The 15085-nt window shown below is 43.8% G+C and overlaps 2 protein-coding genes across 15 annotated transcripts in view; both read left to right on the top strand.

The window, feature by feature from the left end:
• ADAT1 (adenosine deaminase tRNA specific 1) overlaps window positions 1–15085 on the top strand; it is a 49885-nt gene that overhangs the window by 16490 nt on the left and 18310 nt on the right. For 5 of the 13 annotated variants that reach the window (XM_067717848.1, XM_067717850.1, XM_067717844.1 and 2 more), the window contains 2 exons: window positions 2073–2159; window positions 4976–5660. The exons of 5 other annotated variants lie outside the window; for them this stretch is intronic. In XM_067717848.1, coding sequence (XP_067573949.1) covers window positions 2073–2159; window positions 4976–5108 — 220 coding nt within the window. In that variant the 3' untranslated portion in view covers window positions 5109–5660. Of the gene's footprint in view, window positions 1–649; window positions 741–1518; window positions 1546–2072; window positions 8053–13637; window positions 15050–15085 lie in introns of those variants that run through there. 3 more of the 13 variants (XM_067717852.1, XM_067717847.1, XM_067717856.1) reach the window with 3 other exon arrangements.
• TMEM231 (transmembrane protein 231) overlaps window positions 5520–15085 on the top strand; it is an 86500-nt gene continuing 76934 nt past the window's right edge. For both annotated transcript variants that reach the window (XM_067717839.1, XM_067717842.1), the window contains exon 1: window positions 5520–5660. The gene's annotated coding sequence lies outside the window, so the exon portion shown is untranslated. The remainder of the gene's footprint in view (window positions 5661–15085) is intronic.

The following is a 15085-nucleotide window of genomic DNA, read 5'->3' as shown; positions in this document are numbered from 1 at the left end:
ATACTCTTAATAACTGTAGTTTTAAAATAAGATGATATTTGTTAGGGAAAGTCCTCTTGCCTTGTCTTTCAAGAGTGTCTTGGCTTTTCTTAGACTTTTAAAGTTCAGTTTGGGGAGAATTGACATTTTTTATTGTTAAGTCTTCAAACCAGGAATATGGTGTATATCTTTTTATATAATGCTGGTGCCAAATTGGCAGTTGTGCCCCAAATTTAAAACAAGCAGTTTTGAATGTTCACTTATTTAGGTCTTCTTACATATATTTCAGTAAAGTTTTATGATTTTCTTCACATAAATTTTCACATCTTTTATTAGATTTATTTCTTGAATGATGTATTAGTTATCTGTTGCTGTGTAACAAATTACACCCCCCCCCAAAAAAAAAACCTAGTGACTTAAAAAACAATTAACATTTATTATTTCACAGTCTCTGTGCGTCAGGAATTTGGGAGGAGCTTAGCTGGATAATTCTGACTCAGGGGCTTATGAGGTTGCAATCCATTATGTCAACCAAGACTACAGTCATCAAAGGCTTGACTGGGGCTGGAGGATCCAGATTCAAAATGGCTCACTCATGTGGCTGCAAGGTCAGTCAGTGCTGGCTGCTCGCAGGAGGCCTCAGTTCCTCTCAATTTGGGTTTCTCCATAGTCCTACAAGTATTCGTCTTTACAACATGATGGCCAGTTTCTCCCCAGAGCAAGCAATCCAAGAGAGCAAGGCAGAAGCCACAGAGTCTTTTGTGAGTAGCCTCAGAAGTCACACTCCAACCCAATCTCCTAATGGTTATTCACATAACCCCTATTCGGTGTGGGGCGGGATTGCATAATGGCATGAATTCCAGGAGGTAAGAATCACCATTCAGAGATTGGCTACCACAGATGCTGTTTTAAGTAATTTCCTTTCATTTCATTTTCTGGTCATTGCTACTGCAATCAACTTTTTTGTTGTTGTTTATTTCTCTTACAATTAATGTTTGTATCCAGCAACCTTGCTAACTCTTATTATTCTACTAGTATCTGGGCATTCTTTCGGAATTTTTGAACATAGTCTATCTTTTGCAAATAGTATTTCCTTTCCAAACCTCCACTCCTTTTATTTTTTTTTCTTGACTTATTGTGCTGACCAGAACTGACAATATCACAATCATCTACGAATAATGACTTGTTTTTTGCTTTTCAATCTTTATTCCTTTTATTTCTTGTCTTACTGGCCAGACCTTCTGTATAATGTTGGATAAAAGCAGTGATAGCAAGTATCCTTGTATTATTCCTGATTTTTTTTTTTTCTTGGCCACGCCATGTGGCATGCGGGATCTTAGTTCCCCGACCAGGGATGGAACCTGTGCCCCCTGCAGTGGAAGCGCAGCCTTAACCACTGGACCGTCAGGGAAGTCCCAAAGCTTTGTAAGCATTGTTACCCAAGGGGCCAGCTCCCTTGAAAGGAGGAAGCCAAACACAGCTGATGGGTATCCTTGGGGGCAAAATTTAGTAATCCCCTCTGTCTTTACCCCATTTCAGCCCGTCACCTTGATGATTTCACTGCTGGTAACATTTCTTGAGAGTTTTGAGGTTTTTTGTTTGTTTGTTTGTTTTGGCTGCATTGGGTGTTCGTTGCTGCACATGGGCTTTCTCTAGTTGCAGTGAACGGGGGCTACTCTTTGTTGCGGTACTCAGGCTTCTCACTGCGGTGGCTTCTCTTGTTGCGGAGCATGGGCTCTAGGCACGCAGGCTTCAGTAGTTGTGGCACATGGGCTTAGTTGCTCCGTGGCATGTGGGATCTTCCCGGACCAGGAATGGAACCCGTGTCCCCGGCATTGGCAGGTGGATTCTTAATCACTGCACCACCAGGGAAGTCCCTGATAACATTTCTTAAGATGAGAATCAGTTTTGTCCCTCGACCTAATCAGACTCTTGGGTCTGGATTTTTCTTCTTGCCAAGTGCAAGAAGGTGAAAATGGGGGCTCAGGACCTTCAGACCTAGAAAGATACCATGTGAAACCCAGTATCTTTGATAGGGGCCTGATACATAGTAAACACTTAATAAATCTTCTTGGTCTTCTTTTTCCAAACAGATCCCGAATCAGCAAAGTAGAGCTCTTTAGATCATTCCAGAAGCTGCTAAGCAGTATTTCAGAGGACAAGTGGCCAGACTCCCTCAGGTGATGCCATTGACCTATGTTTTTTCATATTTAGGAAGACTTCTGGTTTAATTCTGCTTATGAATGGCAGGAAGCTTTGGCAGGAATGGTGGTTCAGTAGGCGAGTAGGTACTTATTACTAACCACATGCTCTTCAATCCCCATGGCCCCATTTGCAGATATGTGTATGATCTGAGCTGTGGGAGATGGGTAGTTGATAATACAGAGTCACACGAGCCTAAGGGCAGAATTGGGGCCTGGGCCATTACAGGCCCTCCTCTTGTTCCACCTCCAGATGGACAGCATTGTGGAAATGTGAGTGCTTGGGGAGCAATAGATTCTGTTGGGAATATCATTCTCTTCTCTTTTTCTTTTGTTCACATCACTGCTTGCGAACGGAAGCTCGAAGACTTAAATTACTTTCCAAACAGGAATGTAGAGACCTATAAAACCACTTCTGGGGCAGGTGGGTGGGTGGAATTCAGATACTAACTACCCAGAGTTAGGCCAAATCTCACAGGGTAGGGGCACAGCCCCCACAAACTGACCTCACTGCAGGACACCAGCCATATACTGGGGGGGCCCCAAAGCCACTTACACTTCTGACCAACTGACTACAAACTCAGGTTCCTACTTCCCCCTCAGGTTCAATAATTCACTAGAAAAACTCACAGAATTCAGGAAAGCACCATACTTACAATTACCTTTTATTATGAAGGATACAAATAAGGACCAGAGGAAAGAAGGGACACATAGGGCAAGGTCTCCAAGGGTCCCCAACCTGACACTTCTGTGTCCCCAGGATGCATCACCCTCCCAGCATGTCACTCTCTGTCACCAACCAGGAAGCTGACCTGAGCTTCAGTGCTCAGCGTGTTTAGTGTGGTTTCATCAATAAGCATGATTAATAGAATTGTTGGCCACATGATGTGGTTGAACTCAGTCTCCACCTTCCAACATCCCCACCCCAGGAGGTCAGACTGATATCAGATGGCTCAAAGCCCCAACTTTCTAAACTCATGGTTGGTCTTTCTGGCATGGCCAGCCCATCCTGAAATTATCTAGGGCCCACCATGAGTCATCTCGTTAAGCAAAAACTTAGGTGTGATCTGAGGGGTCCACCATGAATAACAAAGACATTCCTATCATTAGGGGAATTCTAAGGGCTTAGAGGCTCCCTGCCAGGAACTGACAACAAAGATCAGCCAAAGTCTTTTTTATACAACAGTGGGGAAGCGAAGGCGTAGCTATATGCTTCCATATGAAGAGGCTACCACCTGTTTTCACCATCATGCATCCTACAGTCAGTATTGATGCCCTCCGTCATCCATGGTCAGTTTGCTTGTTTCTTGTCTGGAAGAATGAATCAGACTGGAACTGGGTGGGTTTCCGTACATTCTGTGACTTAAAAACAAATCTGGACTTAGGTAAGGAGAGACTTCATTCAAAAGGATTATTGTAATAAGAGAAAGGGCCTGTTACAATAGGAGGAGGACTAACGCAATAGCAAGGGCACTGCAGTCTTAAGATCTGTAAGCCTCTTGAAGAGCAGGTGCAAAGGAATTTTCTTTTATACGGAGAGAGAAGCAAAGTTAGACAGAGCCGGGAATGGGGGAGTAGGACGAGCCGGTAGTGTGATGGAACAATTGAACAGGAAGTGTTGATTCTCAGGAGGGGCTGTTAAAAGAAGGGCTTGTTACACATGCTGATGCTGGCTCAGGCTGAAAGTGGCTCAAAGTTCAGGGGTCTGGGGGAAGGAGAGAAGCATAACTAATTGGTCAAATTAGCAGGCATGTGGTTGAGATTTTGTCAGTGGGTACAGTTCAGCTAATCATTATGAGGCAAAGAATGGGGTCTGTGTCTGGCCTTGTTAGAGGTAAGCGAGGGGGGGCATTCATGAGTCTGTCTAAGCCATGAAGAAGGGTGGTTCTTTGCAGTCAGCCACTTCCCACAACACAGAAGTGTGGGATGGAGATTTCTTAACCATAGCTTGTTTGGGGAACTGAGGGCTCAGGTAAAGTTTAACATTGTCATGTGTGTGGTTCCCATCCATTAACCACCAAAAAGCTATGGGAAATTGATCAAACAATGAAAATCAGTGTTTGCTACCATTAGCAACTTTAATCTTTGCTGAAGTGAGTGAAGAAACAACTTGGGTCTCCTCAGATCTTGGCAAAGAACGAAAGAGTAGAAGCAGGATAAAACCTGATTCAATGAGACATGAGGCTCAGTTTCTTCAGCTGTGAGATGGCAAGGACAGAGCTCAAGGTCGGGGCTGGATCGAGAAGAGGGCTCAGAGGAGCCTGACTCAAGTTTGATCAAAGGAAAGAATCTTTGTCACAAGAAAATCTTTTGATCTGGGCGTGAGTATTATAGATATTATTCAGCACGTCGGCCATTCTTCAGCAGTCAGAGACACTAAGGGATTTGGGAAGGGGTATTGGCTGGCAGTACATAGGAGAATATGATTAAGATGGAAAGTGCTTTGGGAAAATGCAGTTGAGAAATTTCTAACAGCTAGATCCTAATGGTGGAAATTATAGACACATAGAAAATTTTAAACCAAGTAGTAGATACAGTTATTCTTGTTTATCTGATTCCACCAGGACCAGACAAAACTAGCATTCTGTTTATTCTTACCTGTTTTAATCCATGCTGTTTTCTAGTGAATTCCCTACAAAGGAGGTAAGAGTCAGCATAGGACAGCATAACAAAATCCTCCTGCTTCCTAAGTCTCTTGTAATAAATCTGTCCAGCCTATTGCTGAGGTGTCTTGCTGGCCACGGTGGTGAGCTGTCCAGCGAGAACTTGTGTGCTTGGTGGTGTGTGTGCATTAGGGTGCAGAAGCTAGTGACGTACCATGAGTACAAGGAGGCCGCATCCACTTACCAGCAGGCCTGGAGCGCACTCCGAAAGCAGGCATTTGGATCCTGGATCAGAAACCCACCGGATTATCAACAATTTAAATGAGCAAAGTTTACTGGCAGCAGGGTGTTTTCCATTCATTCATTCTGGACTGCCTTCTTCCTACGTGCTGGATAAGCCTTAGCTTTTCTTGTGGCTGATCAGGAAAAAAAGACTGCCATCTACCAGAGTAAAATATCTCTTCTGTGTGAGATGGATGGAATTCTGGACATGGAACAATCTATACTTGACTGAAGTAGCTCACTGCTAAAACAGCATCTTGCTAATGACCTTGGTATGTGTCCTGTGTTTTATTGCTTCTCTAAGAATAAGAATTTGGAATGTGATGCTTTAAAAGTACTCTGCAATAGCTCCATTTTGTCTGTTCCTACATTGACTTGGCAAGTACTTATTGGGCTGAGATGATGTTTGAATCTCTGCAAGTTTTAGAGTTTCGCCTGTCATAGTGGACATGTATTTTGTATATCCAGTCTTTTTTCCTTTGGAGAACCACCCTTTCCTGCTTTACCCATGCTTGGATGAAGTGAACTTTACTCCTTGGCTCCAGGAATGTGAGCCAGCCCTGAACAGTCCTGGAACTAGTGCCAGAGTGATCAGGTAAGATTCTCTCTCCTTTTGTATCGGGAGCTATAAACGCCACGTAATCTTGGGATTGCCTGTGGTTGCCGTTGCCTACTACATAGAGACAGCCAGCTTGAGAACAAAGGCAATGAAGGAAACAGCTGAGAGAATCAGAGCTCTCGTGACCTTGTCTGGATGCCTGAAACTAGTGCCTACTCTGGACTTCAATTATGTGAGATAAATTCCTATTGTTGTTTTGAGTAAGCCTGTTTGAGACCGTTTTCCTATGACTTTCAATGGAAAGAGTTCTGTCTAAAAGGCCAAAAGTCCCTATAGTAATTCAGCAGCAGAGCTAGCAATCAATGCTGTTTTTACTAACAACTAATGTTTAACTTTCAACCTCTTCACACTCTAATTTATTGACTAAAAGTGGAAGTTCTCCATGTTGGGATTACTCAAGGTCATTGTTGGTTCTTCAGTATTTCCTTATACCTTTAAATATTTTAAATAACAGCTTTATTGACATATAATTCACATACCATAAAATTCACCCATTTAAAGTGTACAGTTTGGTGGGTTTTAGTATATCCACAAAGGTGTGCAAACATCACCACGATCAATTTTAGAACATTTTTGTTCTCATCTGGGGGAGGCGGGGGGATGCTGTTTGACCCAGTACAGTATCCATTAGCAGCCGCTCCTCATTTCCCCTCAACCCCCTCAGCTCCAGGGCAAACAGTAATCTACTTTGTGTCTCTATGGATTTCCCTGTTTTGAAGATTTCATATAATGGAATCATACAATATGTGGTCTTTTGTGACTGCCTTCTTTCACTTAACATGATGTTTTAAGATTCATGATGTTATAACGTGAATTGGTAGCATGAGTCAGTACTTTATTCCTTTTTATGGAATAAAAATAATATTCAGTTCTATGGATATACCACATTTTGTTTATCTAATCATCAACTGATGGACATTTAGGTTGTTTCCACTTTTTGGCTATTGTGAATAGTGCTGCTATAATCATTCATATACAAGTTTGCATGTGAACATATGTTCTTAATTTTTTTTTATTACAGAAGTAATACGTAAGTTTTTCTTTTTCTTTTTTTTTTTTAATTTACCATTGTAACTTTTTTTTTTTTTGGCTGTGCTGTGCGGCTTGCAGGATCTTAGTTCCCTGACCAGGGCTTGAACCCAGGCCACGGCAGTGAAATCACCGAGTCCTAACCACTGGACCACCGGGGAATTCCCCCATAAGTTTTTCATAACAAGTTATCCTTGAACTTTTTTCTATAAGGAATCCTTTTAGATAGCAGGAAAGAAAGACAAAAACATCACTACCTGAAGGCCAGACCCCTACCATATGCTACTTCAATCAGAGAGATCCTTTTGCCTGACCCCAAATCCTATGATATGAGAGCAGTTAAGATACCTCGATTGGCAGAAGCTTTTTTTTTTTTTGCGGTACGCGGGCCTCTCATTGCTGTGGCCTCTCCCGCTGCGGAGCACAGGCTCCAGATGCGCAGGCCCAGCGGCCATGGCCCACAGGCGCAGCCGCTCCGTGGCATGTGGGATCCTCCCAGACCGGGGCACGAACCCATGTCCCCTGCATTGGCAGGTGGACTCTCAACCACTGCGCCACCAGGGAAGCCCTGGCAGAAGCTTTTATCCACAGAAAATTATGCATCTCTCTCTCTCATGAGATTCTTTTTTTTTTTTAATATTTTTTTATTTTGTCTGCGCCAGTTCTTAGTTGCAGCATGTGGGATCTTCGTTGTGGCATGCGGACTTCTTATTTGCAGCATGCAGACTCTTAGTTGCGGCATGAGGACTTCTTAGTTGTGGCATGCGAACTCTTAGTTGCGGCACGCGAACTCTTAGTTGCGTCATGCATGTGGGATCTAGTTCCCCAACCAGGGATCAAAACCAGCCCCCATGCATGGGGAGTGCGAAATCTTACCCACTGGACCACCAGGAAAGTCCCGAGATTCTATTTTAAAGGATAAAGATTTATATGAGAATGTAAGGAGATAGTCTTTTTATTCCTAAATTTTATAGTGTTCATCACATGTGCACCCAAAAAACTAAATATTAAGAACACTCCTGAATTTACGCTTCAGAACAGAGACTGGCAAAACCCTGAAAGATAGAGACCAGAGGCAGCTTCACCTTGGACTCTGCCTGTTTTCTCAAGAGCTAAAAGGGGAGCTTAGACAGCCAACTTCCAACATTTTGCTTTAATCTCTTAAAACCCAAGTTTAGGGACTTCCCTGGCAGTCCAGTGGTTGGGACTCCATGCTTCCACTGCAGGGGACATGCGTTTGATCCCTGGTCGGGGAACTAGATCCCACATGCCACGTGGTGCTGCCAAAAAAAAACACCCCAAAAACAAAGCCAAACAAAACAAAAACCCAAGTTTAGAATCTCACCTATGCCTTAAAATCACATCTCTGCAATATTGGCAGTTTCTCGGACTTCATACATTTAGATCATATGTTTTTACGGATAACTGCTTCCAATTTTTAAGTACCTTTTTAGACACTTGTTATAGGACATCCCTGGTGGCGCAGTGGTTAAGAATCTGCGTGCCAATGCAGGGGACGTGGGTTCTATCCCTGGTCTGGGAAGATCCCCCATGCCAGGGAACAACTAAGCCCATGCGCCACAACTACTGAGCCTGTGCTCTAGAGCCTACGAGCCACAACTACTGAGCCCACGTGCCACAACTACTGAAGCCCCCACAATGAGAAGCCCGCTCATTGCAACGAAGGGTAGCCCCTGCTCACTGCAACTAGAGGAAGCCTGCATGCAGCAACGAAGACCCAACGCAGCCAAAAGTAAATAAATAAATTTATAAAAACTTGTTATAGAAGTTTTTAAATAGACAAAAAGTAGAATAGCACAATGGGCCTCCATGTACCCATCACCCAGACTTAACAATCATCAGCTTTATGCTGTTGTTATCTAATCTATTCCCCCCTCCCCTCCAATTTTGTTTTTCTTGGAATATTTTAAAGTGAATTCTACCCAACAAAATTAACAATCATTCCTTAATATTTATTATGCAGGCTGTGTTTTATTTCCCCTGTTGTCTCAAAAATGTCTTCTGACTATTGTTTTGTTGAAATTAGGATCCAAACAATGTCCACACAATGCATTGGATTGACGTGTCTTTTTCTCACTAAATCTGTAGCAGTTCACTCTCCTTTTTGTGTGCTTAACAAATGGGTTATTTGTCCTGTAGACTGTCCCCCATCCAGGATTTGGCTGCTTATTTCCTCCAGTGTTGATAGCAGGTTCTCTCTCCCTCATATTTCCTATAAATTTGTGGTTACGTGGAGAGGCTTGATTACATTCAGGTTCAGTTCTTTTCAGGTGGTTCTGCACAACATAGGGCTGTCCCGCTTTCAGTGATTAATCAGTGGGTTCATTGGTATCAGCCTGATCTATCCCATCACCCTTTTACAGAATGGTTTTAGCAACTGTGTCACGAGGTCCCCAAGACCACCCTTAGGTTGATTCACTAGACAGACTCACAGAACTCAGAAAAACTGTTAGTTACCATTTATTACAGTGAAATTCAGCAAAGGGAAAGGCACATGGGCGAAGTCCAGGAGACAGTCTGCACAAGCTTCTAGTTGTCCTCTCTGCTAACCTTGTGTCTCTGATGCTTTGACATCTTTGCCTTGCTGACCCTGGAGAGACTGCCCCTCCCAGGGATAGCCAGTTTCTAGGGATAGCGACTCATCTCTGAGCACACCTTTTGTACGTATACCAACCAATCCAGAGCCCATACCCCAACCACCTCCTTTCTGGGGCTCTCACATTCTGGGCCACTATCCACCTGCCCTAATCACACCAGGGCCAGGCACCAGAAAACCAGGGGCAGTCACTGTGCCTCCAGTCTACTGAAATTAGTCAAACCAGCCAATCCCAAGCCTGTTTACCTTGCCCGTCCCGTCCCTTCCCCTTCACAGTAATGGCTCTTGCCCACATTTCCTCCTTCCTCCCTGTGCCTCCTGACCCACCCTGGTGCTTCCCTAGGTGGCTCATCCTGCCGTGTCATGCTCCCTCCTCCTATATTTTAGAACATTCTCCCAGGGCAATCAATATTTAGTTTTTTGGGTGCACATGTGACAAACACAGCACTTAATTCTCGGGGCAACGATGTGTGACTGTATGTGCAAAATGTTGCCAATCAGGGAAGTTCACCTGAGCCTTGGGTGCTGACACCCTATGGTGCACAGGACAACCCCCCGCAACAAAGAATTATCCAGCCCAAAATGTCAGTTGTGCTGAGATTGAAAAACCAGATCTAGGGATTGTGAGGTTTTTTGATTTTTTTTGTTTTTGGCCTCGCCTCGCGGCTTGCAGGATCTCAGTTCCCCAACCACGGATTGAACCTGGGCCACAGCAGTGAAAGCCCCGAATCCTAACCACTAGACCACCAGGGAACTCCCAGATTGTGAACATTTTAAAGTCACTTGAAATAGTTCCTCTGTAGTTAGTGCTTCAAATATATATAGTTAATTTTGTCTCCTTTCGCTTTCAATTTTTAGGGGGACTTTTTTAAAAATTATGTAAAATATTTAAAACAAGTTTTTGTTTTGTTTTGTTTTGTTTTTGCGGTACGCAGGCCTCTCACTGTTGTGGCCTCTCCCATTGCGGAGCACAGACTCCAGACGCGCAGGCTCAGTGGCCGTGGCTCATGGGCCCAGCCGCTCCGCGGCATGTGGGACCTTCCCGGACCAGGGCACGAACCCGTGTCCCCTGCATCGGCAGGCGGACTCTCAACACTGCGCCACCAGGGAAGCCCCAAGTTTTTTTTTTTAAGGTAGATTCAGAGAGGTCTTACATCCTTGTCCCCTCACCTCTGTTTCTTCCTGCCCCCAGCAGTAACCATTTTTATTAGTTGGTGGACATTTCATATTCTTTCTTCTTGAAATACTCTGTGAATAGCCTACATAGAATATTTTATATTTTTGCCAATGTATATTTTGGATAGATTCTTAGAGGTGGGATTCACTGTGTCAAAGGGTAAATGAACATATAATTTTTCTTTATTGAAATGTCTTCAAAATTCTGTTTCTAAATACAATGAAGTGCAAAAAAAAATAGCAAAATGTAGGACACCATTATAACATTCCATTTCTAAAAAAGAGAAGGATGAGAGGTATATATCTATGTTTTGCTAAACTAGCTCTGAATAGATGCACAGGAAACCACTAACACAGGGCCTATAGGGTGGGAAAGGGAATGGCTGGGGCCTGGGAGTGGGAGGGAGACTTCTTGTTTTTAAAATTTTGAACCATGTTAATATAGTGTCTATTTTTAAAAGTAAAATTTAGAAAATGAAAAAAAATAGAAAAAGTTTAAAATATCAATAGTTTTAAACTGTAGAAAAGCCGCAACATACTCAGAAGTGACATTGCATAGGGAAGAGGGATTCAGCATGCTTTAGGCAGCTAATTCCGCAGAATTCTCTCTTTACTAACAAAATGTCTTCTGAAATTTGGCTCTTTCAGAGAAGTTTACATTTTCAGCATTGCTTCCTCTTTATTCTGTGTTCACAAGTGGGTTCCAATGTTATGACTATGTGTGCATAATTTTTATTCTCTTAGAATTTTTAAAAGTTGTCTTGATTTAAATAATTTTGTGTATATATTCCATTTAGTCATTTCTGCCTCAAAACATGGGGTTAAATGCCTTTTTTTTTAATGGTGTTTTTTGGTGCCAAGCATTAGCTCACTGTCTGGGGAGACAAGCTGATGCGGAGAAAATGATCCAGGCTGGCCGTCAGCGCTCTGCTTAAAAGAGAAGCAGGCCCCGTATGATTTGGTCGTGTCTGTGGCTGGTGGAAAGCTGCCTTCACCTGGACCTTGCCAACACTTTTTGGCCTTAAGACAATGTTCTGAGCAAGCCTTAGCCAAAGTTTTCCAGTTTCTAAAACCCAGATCCCTTGCTGACTAAATAGCTTTGGACAATGTTAGGTTTTTAACTGCCTCTGCCCTCCTGTAATGATGTCTGGGGAAGTCAGAGGAGCTGTGAAGAGGAATCCCACTGCAGCAGAAGGTTATCGAAACTAGGAAACAGCTTCCAAGTAGAAAGATAATGCATATGTGCTCACTTTCAAGGGCTCAGGCAATTCTTTCCATAGGAACAGAGGCAGCTACTCTAAAGGAGTGGTGTGTTACAGAAAGAGCCAAGAAGGCAGATATTTTGGAGATAGCAACTTTATTTTCCAGAAGGTAGAGTTCTTTTTATACCACATATTGAGGAATCATAGTTGGCCTTTGCTTCTTATAAACGTGGATGCCTTTAACCCTAAATATGTCTGTGCTGGGGCTAAGGCTGACTTTCTGGAAGAATGTCCAGATGGATCCAAAACAAATCTTAAGTAGTACTTGCGGTCCAAAAGGGAGAGGAAAATTCTGCAAAGAGACATTTCAGGGCTTCAGGCAAATTCACATGCATTCAATTTTTATTTCTTAAAACTGGAGCCCCGAAACTTAATCAAAAGGGATGGAAATCAGAGCAGGGGTTGTTGCTGGGTGCAGGAAGATGGGACAAGGGAGTTGAGTGGAAAAAGGCCCAAGGGAACTTTCTAGGATGATGGAAACATTCCATGTTTCGACTGGAGTTTTGATCACGTGGGTGTAAACATTTGTCAAAATGTATTACGCTCTACACTTAAGATCTGTGCATTTTATTGTGTGGAATTATATCAGTATAAAAATGTTAAAAAAAAAAAAAACCCAGTCCTTATTAGTGACTTGGCATAGTAGAATAAACTTTGGTCTGGATATTCAAGTAATTATGTTCTAGTACCAACTCTGCCACTACTTCCTATGTGGATGTGGGGAAAGCATTTAATCTCTTCATTCTGTCACCTGACCTAGAAAATGAGGCCTCAGGATAAGGATGCTCAATTTTTTTCCACTTGTATTAGGATTTCTCATAAAAATTCTTAACTCGGTAGATAATACAAAGAGAAATTTTCTCCAGGAAACTAAGCCCATTGATGCTGTGAGATATGTATGCCCTCAGTCGTGTTGGTAACAAGGGAGGGATGGAAATAATTTTTGTCTTTGTAACCTGGGCTCTGGATTTTGGTGTGAATTTTTTGTCCCTCATCCCAGTGAGCTAGCAGGATGAGGAACCAGCTTTTAGAACTAAGCGTGTTCAGCACTGCTCTTCAGTCTCCAGATTCAGGAACTGTCTTGATGGGAAAAAGGCAAAGGCAGAAAGTCGCTCCAAGTGGGGACCCAGGCTGCCAAATGTTGGTCGCAAGCACATGTTCCATGAACTTGGGCTTGGCTCCAGACGGAGAAGAGCTCACAATGGAAACAGTGATGGCTGTTTGCTCAGGCAGCCAAGAGAATGAAAAGCACATTGAAACCCAGCAGTGTCTCCATGGGCAGAGGCACGGTGGGCCCCTGGGTGGTGAAACCAACCTGACAACAGAGCAGGATCAGAGAGCCTATTCCCAGCATCTTTCTTCAGTTCAACAACAGACCTTTATGTGCAACCTCTCAGGAAATCTCTGAGAAGTTAAACCGTGGGCCATGCCACAACTACTGAAGCCCGCGCGCCTAAAGCCCGTGCTTCACAACAAAATAAGCCACTGCAATGAGAAGCCCTCGCACCGCAACGAAAAGTAGCCCCCACTTGCCACAACTAGAGAAAGCCCATGCGCAGCAACGAAGAACCAATGCAGCCAAAAGTAAACAAATAAATTAAAAAAAAAAAACGGAATTAAACTGTGGGCAACCCGAGCTTTGCCCAGCAATAGAGGCACCCTCAATCTAGTCTGCCCCAGTTTTAATTGAATTAGCTTCTATTAATTGAGAGAAAGCAAAGAGCTCTTCTCAATATATGTTCCCTGTCCCTCCCCCCAAAGATTTCATCAACTTCCTTTTTTATTGCTGCTACTAGTGGACTATTTTGACCTCTAGTGAGTACCTTTTCAGTTGGTATTTTCATGCTATACTTTTCCTCATTTCCCCAGTGGTATGTGAATGCCCTCCTATCCCAGCACATCAGTAACTGCTGGGCTGAGAAAACAGCTGGCAGCGGGAGAAACCAGGCTTCGGGGCGAGGGAGCAAGAGTACAGTCTCAACAGGTCCGGATGACACCGTTCGCTCACCTGTGCCGATGCAGGCAGGTCACGCAGCCCAGCTCTTTGCCTCTCCCATGAAAGATGGGGTTGACCAATGTGGGTTAGTATTTTGCTTACATATACTTTGGAAGAATTCTGTTCGAAATAAAGGATGGCACGTAAACTATGGTGCAAAGGTTGTAAGCCCAAAGATATCCAGGAATAGGAAACGTTTAAAAAATAGGTGGCGTGAGCGACTTCCCTGGTGGTCCAGTGGGTAAGACTCCACGCTCCCAATGCAGGGGGCCCGGGTTCGATCCCTGGTGGGGAACGAGATCCGGCATGCATGCCGCAACTAAGAAGCCCACATGCCTCAACTAAGACCCAGTGCAGCCTAAATAAATGAATAGATAAATAAAATTTTTTTTAAAAAAAGTAGGTGGAGTGAACTGGCAAGTTCCTTGTCCAAAGAGGAGCCATTATTTTGTTCTGGCTGATTGTTGCCAGAACTTCAGAATTTTTTGAGGAGAAGCAAGAAAGTTGTGTTTTTACGTACATGTCTAGGGTCCACGTAGACACAGGCCTTCAGCTTCTAACCTCTGGTCTAGCAGAACAAGGATGGACTTTGGCCATAGACTTGAGTTTGAATTGTGACTCCAGGATGGACTGAGTGTGTGATCTTGGGTGGGTAAGTGCATTTTCAGAGCGTCAGTATCCTCACCTTTGACATGAGGGCAACACTACCCCGGCAGTGGGGTTGTGGCGATGAGATGAGATACTGTTCAGCACAGGCATGAGGAGGGCTGCCTACCGCGTGTGCAGTTCCTGCCTTGGTCTGTCACTGCCGCTTATAAGGTACTCTGCAGTTTACTGATCCTGATTTCCAGAACTTTTGCTAACAAACGTTAAGAGATCGTCCTTAGGAGAAGTGTGTTGGGCAGATGTTTGTGGAGCCCCTTGCTGTGCACCAGGCGTTTGTTTGCGTGCACCACCCCATCCCACATCTGGAAGCAGCAGCCTGTCTCCAGCAGCTAAGGAGGTGAGGAAGCAGAGCTGTTGATCACAGAGAAATATGTAGATCCTCCTACCTAACTCCGTGGCCTCGCCTTCCTGATGTCAACCACCAGGATTGTTTTTTTCTCCCTGAGGAAATAAAGATGAAAGGGGTAATTTAAAATCCACAATTGAGTAAGAGGTGGGCGGAGGGCACGGGAGGTGGTAGTCATCGCGTGTTGCCGGCCGGAAAGGGAACTGCGCGCTTGAGTTGACCAGGGACTGAGCGTTTCCGATCGCTTGGTAAACCTGGTGCACCACCATGCTGGCCGCAAGACTTGTGTGTCTCCGGACACTACCTTCC

The sequence above is a fragment of the Pseudorca crassidens genome, chromosome 20 (genome assembly GCF_039906515.1).
Source record: "Pseudorca crassidens isolate mPseCra1 chromosome 20, mPseCra1.hap1, whole genome shotgun sequence".
Classification (NCBI taxonomy): domain Eukaryota; kingdom Metazoa; phylum Chordata; class Mammalia; order Artiodactyla; family Delphinidae; genus Pseudorca; species Pseudorca crassidens.
The sequence above is the reverse complement of the archived record's forward strand: the minus strand, read 5'-3'. Positions and strand labels throughout refer to the sequence as shown.